The 15,710-nt window shown below is 37.9% G+C and overlaps 2 protein-coding genes and 1 pseudogene across 2 annotated transcripts in view; 1 reads left to right on the plus strand and 2 right to left on the minus strand.

The window, feature by feature from the left end:
- Positions 1-14,773, plus strand: part of LOC139946981 (inhibitor of Bruton tyrosine kinase-like) — a 28,985-nt gene extending 14,212 nt beyond the window's left edge. The window contains exons 16-20 of the mRNA XM_071944780.1: positions 678-902; positions 1,209-1,352; positions 11,971-12,072; positions 12,402-12,528; positions 13,384-14,773. Coding sequence (XP_071800881.1) covers positions 678-902; positions 1,209-1,352; positions 11,971-12,072; positions 12,402-12,528; positions 13,384-13,518 — 733 coding nt within the window. The 3' untranslated portion in view covers positions 13,519-14,773. The remainder of the gene's footprint in view (positions 1-677; positions 903-1,208; positions 1,353-11,970; positions 12,073-12,401; positions 12,529-13,383) is intronic.
- LOC139946982 (uncharacterized) lies at positions 2,375-5,711 on the minus strand. The gene is made up of 2 exons (XM_071944781.1): positions 5,511-5,711; positions 2,375-4,973 (listed from the first exon to the last, which is right to left on the minus strand). Exons 1-2 carry the CDS (start codon positions 5,709-5,711, stop codon positions 3,390-3,392), a joined length of 1,785 nt encoding a protein of 594 aa, XP_071800882.1. The 3' UTR covers positions 2,375-3,389.
- On the minus strand, positions 7,188-10,849 carry LOC139947317 (uncharacterized; annotated as a pseudogene).
- Positions 14,774-15,710: the final 937 nt, after the last annotated feature.

Raw genomic sequence — 15,710 nt, forward strand, 5'->3', positions numbered from 1 at the left:
TAACAGAGCATAAGAAAATATATATACTATTTTTAAAATTACAGAAAAACATTAGGATATAAAAATATTTATTTAAGTACAAATACAAAATACAAGATATTCAAAGACTAAAATACAAAAATACTTTCCACTAGGGAGGCATAACATACCTCTTGCTATAAACTCTGTGCTATATACTACTTGGCCTGGCCAATGCTGAATCCATCAGCCATGGTATGATAATGTCACCATTTAAAAACAACCTGAACCATCAAGTGAAAAGATTTTAAACCCTTTTCGCCCATCAAAATCCAACTACATATTAGTTTTATTCTGCTGGACTAAGGACTACACCAGTAAACTTAATAATATGCTGAACATGGGATTAAGCATATCACCATTGTTAGAGTGCAACAGTCTTTGTTTTTAGTGACCATTTTGTTAGAATGAGAAATGATCCCAGAAAATTACTTCAAGAGTTAGAAATTGAATCAAAGCTTTTCTACTATTAACATGCATGCTATCCACTACTCCATTTTTGAAGTGAACAAGGAAAAATTTACTAGAATGGGATTTGAACTTGCAACCACTGGATTACTGTACCAGCACTCTTGAATTTAAACTTACCCCGTCAGTTTCCTTTCTGGTTTGTTTCTTTTCCATGTAAAATAACTTTGTATTCGGTACGATTTTCTCAGTCCTAGTATGCCAGATGTGACTGGAGTAGACCTCCGCACCATCATGCAATCAGAGGCATCCTTATCAACGTCTCCCCGGAAGATCCCCTCCTCCCAAAGAGTCAACGCACATGTAGCTAAGAAGTCACAGAAACAACGCAAGAAGGATTCAGAGAGGGCAGCAGATAGTGTGACATCACCGACCATTCCGTCTCCCGTTGAGGAAAAGAAATCAGTGTGCCCATGGTGAGTGGTTGCTTTATGACGATGCAGTAAAATCATCTTGTAGTAACCATACATGTTTTAAAACTTTATCAGCCACTGTCAATCCAAATCCTTCAGGTAGTTGATTGTCATCAATTTCATGGATTTGCTTACAGTCAGGGACAAATTGGCGCTTGTAGGATAAACATATTCTTGCTTAAAGTAAGCATGAGATCTCTAGCTCACGTGTAGAGCATGTCTATTTATCATGCTATTGTGACTTTGCAAAGAAGATCCACTAAATTAAATTGTATTCTGAGATGGTTTTCTCTTCTACTTAATATTCAGGGGGCGTACACCCGTCAGTTCCTCATCCTCAACATCATTTAGAGAACTACAGGTAGAAGAGCAAAAACTCATAGGAAGTGCCTCATCAGTAACCATGGCAACATCACCACCTTCAAAGTCCAGGAAAGTCGCCCAACAGTTCAGGTAAATACATGTATTTAGTTTGTGTGTGTGTGTGTGGGGGGGGGGGGGTCATTCAAGAATTTGGGACGGTGTTCAAATTTTATCATTTAATGTTAACCCAACCATGACACACAAGCAAATTACAGACAAATTTTAGGACTGTTACAACAAAATTGCTGGATTAGTTTCAATCTAAAGGCTCACTAGTTATATAATTGTTAATTACATCACATTTTCAGCCAAGTTAGGTTTTCATACAGGCTTAAATACCACTGAAATATTTCAATCTAGCAGCAGTGATTTCTTGTGACAGGATTTAGACTAAATCCTGTCAAGAAATCACTGCTGCTTATTAAGCCCAAGATTCATTTGCTCAAAATGGATGATACTGAATTTGATTTTTTTTTTTGTACAAAGACAATGATTTAATATGGATACGTTACCTTCTTATTCCAAAAAGTTACTATGAATTCTCAATAAAATAAAATAAAATTATAATATGTAGCAGTAAATACAAACAACAAGTAAGTTGCATAACATTTTACCCATAAATAGTGATGAGGTTTGGGTTTGGGTTTAATACACTTTTAGGTGTTAAAAATTGATTGGCCTATAGGATAATTAATCAATTCTAGAATTGTGCCCAATATGGCTAGTTCATTCAAAACAAATTGAAATCCTGGATCCACCCTTGACAGAATAATGTCGATATGGCATAGATTATTTCATAATCAATTTAGACATACAAAAATTGGATTTTGTATTTTGGATTTCAAAAAACAAAATCAAAATCAAAATCCCATAGGATTATAACTAATCCATTCTAGAATTGTGCAGTAGAAAAAATATAGGCCTAATGGCTTGTTCATTTAAGAACAAATTGAAATCTTGGATCCACCCTTGACAGAGAATAAAGTTGATATGGCATACATTATTTCATAATCAATTTATCTTTCCCTGGTAGCCCACCCCCCCCCCCCCACCCCCACCCCCCCCCCCCATTTTTCCAAATGAATGTACACTAGTGACTACACTTAGCTTTATTATAGTTATATGTTAATGCAATAAAGAACATTATGAACCAATACATCACACATAATATATACATCGTGGAAGTACAGTAGTAGCCTTTTTTTTGAAAGAAAATCTGTCAAAAAATGGCTGTCATTCTTAAACCATTTAAAATAAACAAATAAATGAAAATGAATCATAAAACTAAAGTAAATATCAACAACTAAGCAGACCAGTAAATACAAACGAATAATAAATAGTGTTTGATAGTGATAAAATAATACACAAAAACATAATACAATGCAGTCACCTCTAACTGATATAAAAAACAGTGATATAAACACCAAATTAATTCAATTAATCATTCTAGCTAAGTTACTCTTATAAAAACAGCAGCAAAGGTACGTATTGGTGCTTGGGTAAACCACAAATAGTACTATAGTTATAACACCCCTTCCAAGGATTCTGCTGTTTGATTGTTTCGAGCGCCTCACATACTATGTCTTATTTTTATTAGGAAGCTGTACAAAAACAGTGCACTGTATGATGAGTAGCAAACACTGTATATTAAGCACTGTATACTCGAGTACTTTCACAAGTTCTGTTAAAAAAATCCACAGGCAAATCACTCCGGTGGGATTCAAACCCATGACTTTTACACCACTAGACCACTGAGCTAGCCCAGTGGCTAGAGGCAGTTTGAATCCTATGTGTTGGCAAATCACTCCGGTGGGATTCAAACCCATGACCTTTACACTGCTAGAGCAGATGTCTTACCACTAGACCACTGAGCTAGCCCAGTGGCTAGAGGCAGTTTGAATCCTATGTGTTGGCAAATCACTCCGGTGGGATTCTAACCCATGACCTTTACACTGCTAGAGCAGATGTCTTACCACTAGACCACTGAGCTAGTCTAGTGGCTAGAGGCACTTAACACCCAGTGAGTAAGCAGCAAGTACTGCAATGATTAAATAGTGCTAGTTTTTCATTGGGGATAAAGGCAATACTTTGAGTTGGTTCTTTCATGTTGAATTTGAGCAGTTGCTCCTAAGCATTATTGTTTGGTAGGCACCATTCTACAGCTCTTTCAAAAGCACTCATAAGTGTCAAGGATCTTGCAAACTGGTTATACTGAAATGGCACAAGTTTGTTCAGTTTATTGCGGAAATCACGCATTTTCATTCCGTTGTACGTCTTCACATCATTAAATGACAGCTTCTTACCATCAGGCTTTGATCCAACTGCTCCAGTCATGAAGTTGACTATAAGATAAGCCACAAACATTGGTGTATCATGGCAATGAGCTATATCGGAATTAGTGGCCTCATTCATTTGAACGTAGACTTCTTCTGAGTGAGCTCCCCAGGTTGACGATGCTGTGACGATAACTGAGAATCTGTTCTCAGTGTTGAGGAGTGGTTTAAATCTCAGAAGAATTGTTGGAAAGCCAACAAAATCAGCAAGGGTAGATGTGAAGATCCTGTCATAGTTTGGCATCTTAAGAGATTTATGTACCGAGGGAAAGTCCAAGCTGTCTGCCAGAGAAATTTGGACGTGAAGTCTTCCTTGCTGGATGAAATGTTTGACTTTCTGTATGAGGTTTGTGATGTAGTTATGGTACATCACTATTGGGGATGAGCAGGGTCTGGTCTCGGACTCCCTCACTCTTGGGCAATCCCATGCATAAAAAGGGTCTAAGTCCATTCGAAGACAGTACATGAATGAGCGATCTTTTAGCATTCTTAGGTCATCTTTCAGATAGTAGTAACCAGGCTCAGTGAGTGTTGGGTTGTCAAGTGGCATATCTGCTTCGTTTGCCTCAATTGGGAGAAACAGACCGTCATCGAACCACTTTAGAATGTATGGCTTGTGGACTTTTGTTAAGCGGCTGAGGTAGACTTTTTTGGTGCTTTTTTCTTCTTCCCACCATGCCTTTCGTCTTGCTCTGTTATTTACAGAGGTTGGTTTCCCTCGTTGGCATTCAAGTGATCTCCATTTGTCCCAAACTTGACTCATGACTGCAAGATCTTCACCTTGAACTTTGACCAACCCTTGAGTGACCTCTGTGAGACTTTGAGGGGTCATCTGAATGAGCTCATCCAAGCTGGTCTTGATCAGGTCATACTCTTTCTTCGCAATGTGAACTGAGTACCAGATGGTAGTCAGACTGCTCTCAATTCCCTCAGTGTCTGCAAACCGAACCAACATAAAGAGAAACAAGACATTCCTTGCCATGACGAGGGGGTCAAAGTCATTGAGAGTGATGTAAAGACTTCCTCGATACTTGGCTGGTAAGGAAGCTACCGTCAGCACAGTGTTACTCAAAGTCCCAGATGCAACAGAGAGAACATGGTAGTCTCTCACTAAGTCTTTCTTTCTAACTATCTCAGACCATTCATTATTATCAAGCTGAAGGAAATCAACAGCAGGATGTGTACACAAATAGTATTTTGAATTGGCACACCTTGGAATAGCCCCATCAGATGGATCAAATGCTTCGTTTATGACTGCGAAGTTCTTTGCCATCAATTTCATGGAAGTTTTGACAATGTTGCATTCTGATTTGTGATCAGGCCATTCTTGAAGTTGGCATTCCTTGTTGCAGTACCATAGTTCATTGCATTGTCCACACTAAGACATAAAAAGACAAGAGGAAAACTTCTTTGAAACAGAGCAAGTCTTTTAAATTTAAACATGCAGAAAATCTGTATACTGTTTTTGTTCGTTTGATAAATTCCAAATCTTTACCTGTTGCAAACAGTGTTTGCTTCGGATAATTTGGCACACTTACATACATAGTGCTTTAAAAATGTACACAACAATTTCTTAAATTGAACAGACAGGCTGGGCAAAATGGAATTTTTGCAAAAGGGTGCAGTTTTTTTCAAAGACAACTGGAGTGCGCAGAGTTCAAAGCCATTCCAGTGTGGGGTTCATGGCCCACTCAAGGGCCCAGGAAGCTTTTGGGTCTGAGATGTTCTGTCTTGTAATCTGATGAGCCACTACTTGGCACTGAGTTCCTTTTAGGGGCGGAATACTAAACCGTAAGTGTTGTCCAGTAAGTATTGAGCTCTGTCAGAACTACACTGTATGTAAACTATACTAATTTTCCCAAGTCTGCTGCCACCAAGCATTCCAATGTTTCAAATTAAATCACAACTGAATTACCTCTTTTTTGACACCAAGGGCTCCGCAGCAGTCACATCGTTTAATCCCATACATTTGACATTCAAAACTGAGGTGTCTCAGACCATCTTTTCTTTTACACTCGATGTTGCAATACTCTGCAAATGGGCATTTATCACAACGTACAGAGGCATCAGGAAGACGTTTCACACAGTTCCAGCAATGGCCAAGTTGCAAATCCATTATGATCACTATGTGGAAACCAAAACTTTATAATCAGTACATCATTGACAACAGACAGCTAACTTCTCAAGTACTTCTTAGTTGTGTTGAAAATGAGGGTCTAGAAGTCTTAAAGCTCAATGGTGGTGCTTAGGGTGTGCCTGAATTGGTAGCTACAGTTACGGCTATGGCTGGATGTCCATGCCATTATGCTTTAAAGTGTAGTATATATGCCCTATAGCAATCCTCTAAGTAACAGTCCAGATACCCATGAAGGCACATGATAATTTGGGGTTTTATGGATAAACATAAAATTATGGAATTGTTATAACTCGTTATCACAAAGCAGCATTCTTGTAAACTTTTTAAGTTTTATTTATTCCCATAATCAAATAACAAAACAGTTGAAGTTGCAAGGGGAAACATACTACTCTTCATGTAGTACAAACTTTTATAAGGATGCTGAAACAAAAACACAGGCACTAAAATCTTCAACACTCACCCTTTATCCAAGTACTGGAATTCAACACATATCCACAAGAGCAAAGTAAGTCGTTGAGTAGTCCAGATTGAAATCTGTTCTAATAGTAGCAGTAAACTAATGGTTGTATGTTTAGGCTGGCATTTCTCATATAGAGCCAATTGGGGGGTTCCCCTGATGTGAAATACATGGCTTTCTGGTAAGTTCCACCCAAGTTCTAAAGCACATGGAATTTAGACTTGTCAAAGTTCGTTTTTGTGCTTCGTCCATCTCCAAAATGTATTAAGCTTCTCGCAACATGTGACCTCAGGTGTCTGCAAACCAGTGATTTGCCAATCGTAGCCTGAACATCTGACATCTTTGTGGCGTGTGAATTGAATAAGACATGATGTTGTCTTTATCCTCATTGATAAAAGACTGAGGGCCAGTCTATGTTGATCGCTACTTTGGATTGAATAGCAAGTGAAAAACAGCCTTGAGAACCTAAGTGATGGTATTTACCATTGACCCAGTTAAAGCTGACACAATAGTTTCATACAGTATTCATGTTTTGTGTGATCAACCATGAAATAATAAATCTGTGAACGTTTGGGCTTAATTTTTGTGAGAGTCCAGAGAAAAAGTGAAAACCATGCACAATGTTCAGCTTGTAAACATCAGATATTAGATTTTTTTTCTTTCTAGGTTTTTTGATACCGTTTTTATCAAATATGACTTTTAGAGGGAAGTATTTCACACAAAAAAATGTTTTTGTATGAACTTTATAATCAGTAAGCTTTCAAACGAGTATTTAACAATGGTTGTTTTTCTATCCTGAACCCATCCTGTATAATACTTTCATTTTTTGCATTCCATAATGCTATGTGCTTACAATATGTCATTGCATGTCTATTCAATAAAACCACAGTCTCTTACTAACTAGACCACTGAGATTGCCTGGTAACTAGTGGCAGTTTGAGTTCTATATTTTAGCAGTTACTTTTAGCTATCTATCATTTGATGTTACACCTTCTCTTCTATGTATTTTTGTTTGGCAGACACCACTCCACACTTCTGTTGAGCCCATTAAGTAAGGTCAAACCTCTTGCATTCACACGGTACTTGAATGGCACGAGTTTGTTAAGTTCAATGCGGAAATCACGCATCGCCATTCCATGGCATGTCTTCACATCATTAAATGGCGGCATCTTATTGGTGGGTTCTAACCCAACAGCTCCACCCATGAGGTTTGCTTTAAGATAACCCACAAACATGGGTGTGTTGAAGTGGTAATCTTCTAACACTGGACTTGTGTTTTTTTTTGATCTCATATCCAGACCATATAAACAGTAGCTTGTGGTTTGCTCGTTGGCCGCCTCATTTCTTATAGCAGCTGTTTTTGTGTACTCTGCCCAGTTTGCAGTTGTTGTGACGATAACTGAGAATCTGTTCTTACCATTGAGGAGTGGTTTGAATGTGCGCAGGAGAGTGGGAAACCCAACAAAATCAGAAAGGGTAGATGTGAAGATTCGGTCATATTTTGACATCTTAAGGGACTTGTGTACTGAGGGAAAGTCAAGGCAAGAAGCCAGAGAAACTTGAACCTTAAGTCTTCCTTGCTTGATGAGATGTTTGACTTGCTGTAGTAATTTGGTGATGTATTTGTGGTACATCACCATTGGGGATGAGCAGGGTCTGGTTTCGGACTCCCTCACTCTCAAGCAATCCCAAACTGCGAAGGGCACCGAGTCAAATCTAACACAGTAAATGAAAGTGTGGTCTTTTGGCTCTAGGTGTTTTAGTTCATCTGCCAGGTCAAGGGAGCAAGGCTCATCAGCGGCATAGGTCTTCCATCCAGTGAGCGTTGGGTTGTCAAATGGCATCTCTCCTTCTCTTGTTTCATATGGGAGAAATAGCCCATGATCAAACCACTCCAACATTTTCTGCTGTTGATCTTTGGGTAAATGATCAATATAAGATTGCAGACTATGCATTTGTGTTTTGTACATTGCTTTTCGATTGTCTCTAAGGTTAATTGATGTGTCTTTATCACGTTGACATTCAAGTGATCTCCATTTGTCCCAAACTTGACTCATGACCTCAAGATCTTCATCTTGAACTTTGACCAACCCTTGAGTGACCTCTTGGAGACCTTCAGGGGTCATCTGAATGAGCTCATCCAAGCTGGTTTTGATCAGGTCATGCTCTTTCTTTGTAATGTGAACTGAGTACCAGATGGTAGTCAGAATGCTCTCAATTCCGTCAGTGACTGCAAACCGAACCAACATAAAGAGAAACAAGACATTCCTTGCCATGACGAGGGGGTCAAAGTCATTGAGAGTGATGTAAAGACTTCCTCGATACTTGGCTGGTAAGGAAGCTACCGTCAGCACAGTTTACTTAAAGTCCCAGATGCAACAGAGAGAACATGGAAGTCTCTCACTAAGTCTTTCTTACTAACCGTCTCAGACCATTCATTATTAACAAGCTGAAGGAAATCAACAGCAGGAAAGATACTCATGTAGTATGGTGACTTAGCATAGTACCATGGCATAACTAGCCTGGATGGATCAAATGTTTTGTTCATGACTGCAAACTTCTTGGCCATTGATTTGATGGTAGCTTTGGCAAGGTTACATTCTGATTTGTGATTGGGCCAATCGCGGAGCTGACACTCCCTGTTGCAGTACCACCCATCATTGCATTGTGCACACTGAAAACAAGAAAAAGGAAAATTGATTTGAAACAGAATGCCATTTAAGATTCTTTGAAACTTTAGGCCTTTTCACACTGTCCAAAATCTCACGGTCGGAATCGGTTCCAAACCGGAGATTTTGTTCAACCCGTTTCACACTGTAACAATTTCAATCTGCCTCCGATCCGAGAAGCATGCTCTAGCCGAATCGAAATCAACCCTGGCAGGGACCAGGGTTGAAAATCTCAATCCGGATCGAAATTACATTTTTCGTTATACGGTTCACGCATTAGCCGGTTCACGTAAAAGACAGTGTGAATGTTGCTTATCTCTGATCCGTGTTGAAAAGAAGCGAGGCTGATCTGGAGAGGACCCGGGTAGGATTCAACGCGGGTCAAAATGGAGGTAGTGTGAAAAGGGCTTTTGAGCTCGGGGAAAGCTCGCTTATCACGCCTTAATTTTGGGTAAAACCAAAAAAGTATCCTTTGACACAGAGCTAAAGGTTTTATACAGGATTTGTAATACCAATGAAATAGTCGTAGACAGCGTTCATATTTTGTGTGATCAACCATTTACATGAAATAACAAACCTGTGAACATCTTTGGCTTAATCCGTTGTGAGTCAGGAGAAAATAGTTGAAAACCACACACAATATTCAGCATGCAAACACAATTTCCTTAATTTTTGTTGTAACAACTGATATCGCCTGCAACATCCAAAAGGCATTTTGCTGTTTAGCTGAATTTGTACATTATTTCAGCGCCTAATGTACATGTTTGTTAGAAGCAAGATATACCATGGTGGGAGTACCAGACTCATGTTTGCATGCATTAATGTGCTACAAATTTTGCTGTACCCTACCTTGTGTGCATGCTACTTAAACAGAAGGTACGTGTTTGGTAATTACTCAAAACAAATATTAACTTAAAAACGGACTTGGTAACGAGCATTGGAGAGCTGTTGATAGTATAAAACATTGTGGGAAACGACTACCTCTGAAGTAACGTAGTTTTTGAGAGAGGGGTAATTTCTCACTAAAATAATAAAAGACTTCTAGCTAGAAGTCTTTTATTCCTATCTGAAAGCACACAAATTCGTCCAACAAGGGTGTTTTTTCTTTTATCATTTTCTCGCAACTTCGATGACCAATTGAGCCCAAATTTTCACAGGTTTGTTATTTTATGCTTATAATGGGATACACCAAGTGACAACACTGGTCTTTGACAATTACCAAGCGTGTACAGTGCCTTTAAAGTATATGCCTCGTCAGCAGTTCTGATTACTCACCCTTTTAAATTATTGTTTATAAAATCCCTGACATATATTATTAAAATTATTGTATCAGTCTGTTTTAAATTGGTTTTTCGATTAGAAATAAAGGATTATATGAGGTAATTTCATAGCCTCGAATAACTCATGCCACTCAACAGTAAGCTCAACAGAAGTGATTTTGTGTCCAAAGGTTTTTTTGACTGCAACAAAGCCCATAATTGTAGTAAGTAGGCTCTGAGTGTAAGTTTTCATTGTTGAATATCATGCCTACTTCTCAAGAAATATACTAGTAACTTACCTCGTTAGAGACGCCACGTTTGTTACATGTGATGCATGTTTTGGTTCCAAGCATTAAGCATTCAAAACTATGGTGTCGCCATGAGTCTCTCACTAGGCACTTTCGGTCACAGTACTTCGCTATAGGGCAATTGCCACAGCTCACAAAGGACTCAAGAAAGAGGTTCTCACAGCGCTAACAGTGTCCTGGTTGTACATCCATGATGACCACTGTGTGAGAATAAAGACTTTGTTATGTATACCATTATTGTTTTGTTCCAATTCAAATCAATTAAATGTTACTTATGCTGGAAGGGCGTATATAGTCGTAAGTCTCCCATTTGCAGAATCATTGATATCATTAGCTTTTGCATACACAGTTTGGGAACACTAAACCTTTTAAATACTCACGTTTTTTATGCAAAAGCAGCAACTCCACGCCGTTAACCCAAAACTTGTCTGGGATGTGAATGTGCTCTAACTCTCCTGCATAAGTAACGAATAATGAGTTATGGCAGTATTTGACTTACATTGCTCATACAAAGTAAAAGAGGGAAATTCCCATGATGTGAAATGGGTGTACCTTAAACTTAAAATCAAACAGGTCATGAACTTTGTACAGTAGTCTAGAAAGACTGGCTATGTTAAATTGGCTGGAGTTATGAAAGCGTTTCAGCATTACATTCAGAGTTTGTCTGTCGTGAAGATAATGAAGGTAGAAAGCTTCCCTTAAAATATTACTTGCTAAGGGAGAAATGAGTAAACCAATGTCACAAAAATAATTTTTCCGCTCAGGAGACGAAAATTATTTTAGCATGTACTACGTATTTACCAGTACTGGTATTTAAAGACAGTGGACAGTATTGGTAATTGTCAAAGACCAGTCTTCTCACTTGGTGTATCTCAACATATACATAAAATAACCAACCTGTGAAAATTTGAGCTCAATCAGTCGTCGAAGTTGCGAGATAATAGTGAAAGAAAAAACACCCTTGTCACACGAAGTTGTGTGCTTTCAGATGCTTGATTTTGAGACCTTAAATTCTAAACTTGAGGTCTTGAAATCAAATTTGTGGAAAGTTACTTCTTTCTCGATAACTACGTCACTTCAGAGGGAGCCGTTTCTCACAATGTTTTATACTATCAACCTCTCCCCATTACTTGTTACCAAATAAGTATGCTAATAATTATTTTGAGTAATTACCAATAGTGTCCACTGCCTTTAATTAGAGAAATTGTTTGTCTGAAATGCTGTTTAATGCCAAGGAAATAACATGCCTCCATAAGGTGGGGAAAATAAATAAAAAACAAAAACAAAAACAAGAAGAATAAATATACACAAATAAATAAGTTTAAAAAATTCAAGATTACACTAATCACTTATGTGCACAAATCACTTATAAAACCTTTTCTTTTTTAAATCAAATATTTTCAATAACATTTTAAATCTTTGGGTTATTGTAGTGCGTTTGTTTAAAACCCAAAACCCAATTAATACAATTTTTGGAAACATTTTTTGTGTACAAACGTCTTATAATGACAATTTTGTGTTAAAAGTCATAATTTTTCATTGCAGTTTTGGAATTGTAACTCACACCAGGCAAGCCTCGGAGTCTGATCACATCACATCAGATATTGCAAGCCCTCTTGAGGCCATTCATGTGGAGGTGCCTGAAAAGTAAGATATAATGTTTCATGAAATGTCCTTGGGTGGATTTCACAAAGAGTTAAGACTAGTCTTATCTCGAGTTAAGACGAGTTACTCGTCCTAACTTGGGACGAGTCCTAGCCTAACTCTTTGTGAAATCGACCCCTGAGGTCAGAAGTAGGTTTTGGGGTGGGGGTTGTGGTCATGCCCATAAACGTGTGAGGGGGAAAAAGTTTGCATTTTGAAAGCTCTCACCGTTTGAAAACGCATCAGATTTGCAGTCCATAATATTTTGGCACTGATAATGGAGTTTGGACCTGTTGGATATTTAACACTTTTGTTGACCTTTTCTTCATCAGTCCATGGAATCTGGGTGCCAGCTCTCCTCCAGCCAGTCAAGTCAGCTTCTCTGAGATCATCAAGAAAGAAAATGAGCAGCAAGAATCACTTACTAAGACGCTCAAGAAACCATTCTCACTCATTCAGGTAAAACATTACACTCATTACTGCCATTTTGTTGCTTACTTTTTTTCATTTTGTTTGGCTTTTGGCAACTAAAACGGATGTATGACGTCGCAATTACAGGCAGGTCAACTGCGATTGATTCCTGCCTTTAAGGAAAACATTGCAGAAGTAGGATCTTGTCTACTTTTGCTACTATTGGTCTTTTTCTGACTGCAACTGATGCCAATCATCTTAACTTCATTTGTACTCGGGTCCTAACAATCAGGGACTGATACGATTCAGAAGGTCAAGCTCAAGTGCTGCATCATCCTGAAGAGTCAGTTTCCAACAATCTTTGATATGGAAAGGTTTGCGGTAACGCCAAAATGATTATCTCTAATGAGTTGGGGTGGTTCTGAAAAGAGCCGTTTATTTCAACTCTCTGACCAGCAGTGTACATGCGCAGTGACGCACTCGCTTGAACGACTCATTTGGAAGTCTAGTCAACCATTGGTACCATTTATCAACACTTACATTGCCTTCCACCTTTTCGCTATAATGTCACTGGCTCCCTTCCATCTTTACACATGTTAGCATGGAACAGGCTATCGGGACCACAGAAAAAACCAAGGTCATGAGGCTGGTTCCAAATGGTCAACCACAGTAGTCAACCAATGGTTGACCAGCCTGAGTTTAGTTAAAATAGTTAGCCTTTAGTTAACCATGGTGCACACTCGAACTTGCTCTTTGTGTTGCTGCTTCAGGGTCAAACTTAGGGCAGCTTAAGGACCACATTTTGGTTTTGTTGCTCCAACCCACCCTGAAGTACTACTTCTGTTCTTGTTTTAATGGCTTTAATAAATATTAATAGTACTTTATATTGCTTGGATATGATAGATTGAAGAGAAGGCTTTGGAAGAACTGCGTGCCTTTTACTGCACCCAGGACAACATGGATGAGTTCATCACTGTAGAGAGAGCCTCTAAAGTCATTGCTACTCCCCTATGGAAGAAAGATCAAGACAATAGCTGACAAGTTTAATATACAACTATAGTATTGTTTTAGGGTGGACAGTCAATACGAGCTCGCCTTGGTAACGGAAGTTGACAAACTAGCTCTTAAGGCAAAGCTGAAGGAACTAGTTTGTCAACTTCCAATACTTTGGGAGCTCATATCAATGGTCAATTCTAAATAAACAATAAATTGGACATCCATTGTAGCTACAGAACTTGGCTCCTATACTGTAACTATTGATTTTGTGTTTAAACAAAGCCAGACATCAATTTTGTCCGTTTTTCTTTTTTCAAGAACAATGTATGTATGACATACAGGGTCGTTGCCAGGGTATATTCTTTAGGAGAGGTGTTGAAACCACTTTGGTGACTGACAATTACTTTCAGGGGGTTGTATTGATTGTATCATAAAATAAAAAACAAACTTGTTTTGTTAATATTACATTTGAAACTTGACTGTTTGCGCGTATTATTTGTTTACTTCTTTGCCAAGCTGCGATTTTAACTTTAAAATTTATACAGCACTTTTTGAATAACATTCCATGCATTGGGAGGGCTTCAGGGTCCATTAACCTAAAGGTGCTAAGCAAAGATTCTACAGAACAATTATGCTATTAATGATGTCTAATACTTGCAGTTCAGTTTTTATGCTGTGATGACTGTTGTGAATACACCTGTTATCTATCTATCTATCTATGCTAAGCAGAACTATCTGATCTCTTGGCCAATCAGCCAATGGATGTAAATGTATATTGGTTGAAATTGCTCCTTATTAGTTTATGCTAAGCACATAAAGTTGTTTACCACTTTACACTGGATGATGTCTTTCTCAAACAAGCTTTTTCAAACTGAACAATGTGCCCATTTAAGTTTTTTAAAGAACTTCTGAATGTTCTCTTTTTGTTACATTCATTTGACTGCCTGACTCTTATCTGAAGACCAGGCGTACGCCCTCGGACAATCTATTGTGTAGCATGTACAGACATAACCGGCATGAACATACCCTGCTAAGCTTCATTTCACCTTCACAAGGGGGGATAAAGGGTACTGGAATTCATGCTTGAAATCTCCCTTTACCATGGAATGTTGTGTACTCCCTGATTCCAAACTTTTGTTGTACAAACAAGGATTGGGAGAGATCTATAGACTGCCACCTTTGTTTATCATTGTATTCGGGATATGGGAGGCATGTCATAGATTACCATGGCCAATCAGCCTTGGCTTACAGCAAAGTTTTGGGCTACTCATAGTTAGACATGGCAGTATTTCTATTTTTTTAAAAATGGCAAAAATCTGGGGCATTTTATGAAGATGTCAGGGTTTGTTTTTACAACAATATTCTTGACCTTGGAAAGTCTGAAAAGTAAAATATTACCGACATGAAGTGGTTAAAGAATAATGCTTTTGGGTCTTACTCGGGTTACTAATATTTTTATAAAATGTTTATGAATCAAAATTAGTGCCTTGCACAAAATAAGCCTTCAAAAATTTGTGTGGGGTCATCCAACACAAATTTTCCTGTGGGGAGACAGACTGTTGAGTTGTCTATTTTGACCAGTCTACTTAGGGTGTTTTATTGTGTATAAGATTATTTTTAGACTAACTAATTTAAACTAACAGTTATGACACATCTCTGAAAGAGAAGAGAAGACAATAAGAACTTTGTGAAATGAATGGATCTCTGCTCTATTTAGGTTTTTTTCTTCAGTTGCTTAAATCTTTACAATGAACTTAATATATGTCTTAAATTGTATACAAAAAAATTGTTTCTGTAAAAAAAAAAAAATTCTGAAAATTATATAAAAAAAAATTGTTTCTGTAAATTATATACAAAAGGTTATCAACCATTTTGAGATGTGTTTACTATCCTATAACATTTAAATTTTGATGAATCAAGTTTATAATGAATTGAATTGAATCTTTATAGTCATATCCCCTGCTGAAATTTCAGTACTTGTCATGATTGAATATGGCACCCGACTGATTTTCCTTTTAATTCAGTACTGTGAGATATTCTGTCAGCTTTTTCTCTTGCACTTTGGAACTCCAAACTTATATCCAGCTTTCCATCATTTTGCAATCTATTGCAGTTAAGAAATCCTAGCCCTCAACTTTCCCTGATTCTGCAGGTATTTTACCCTTTTAAAATGTGTTTTCAACAAGAAAAACAAAAAAAAGACATAAAAACCCCACAAGAGATTACTTTTGTGA

The sequence above is a fragment of the Asterias amurensis genome, chromosome 14, assembly GCF_032118995.1.
Source record: "Asterias amurensis chromosome 14, ASM3211899v1".
Taxonomy (NCBI): Eukaryota; Metazoa; Echinodermata; class Asteroidea; order Forcipulatida; family Asteriidae; genus Asterias; species Asterias amurensis.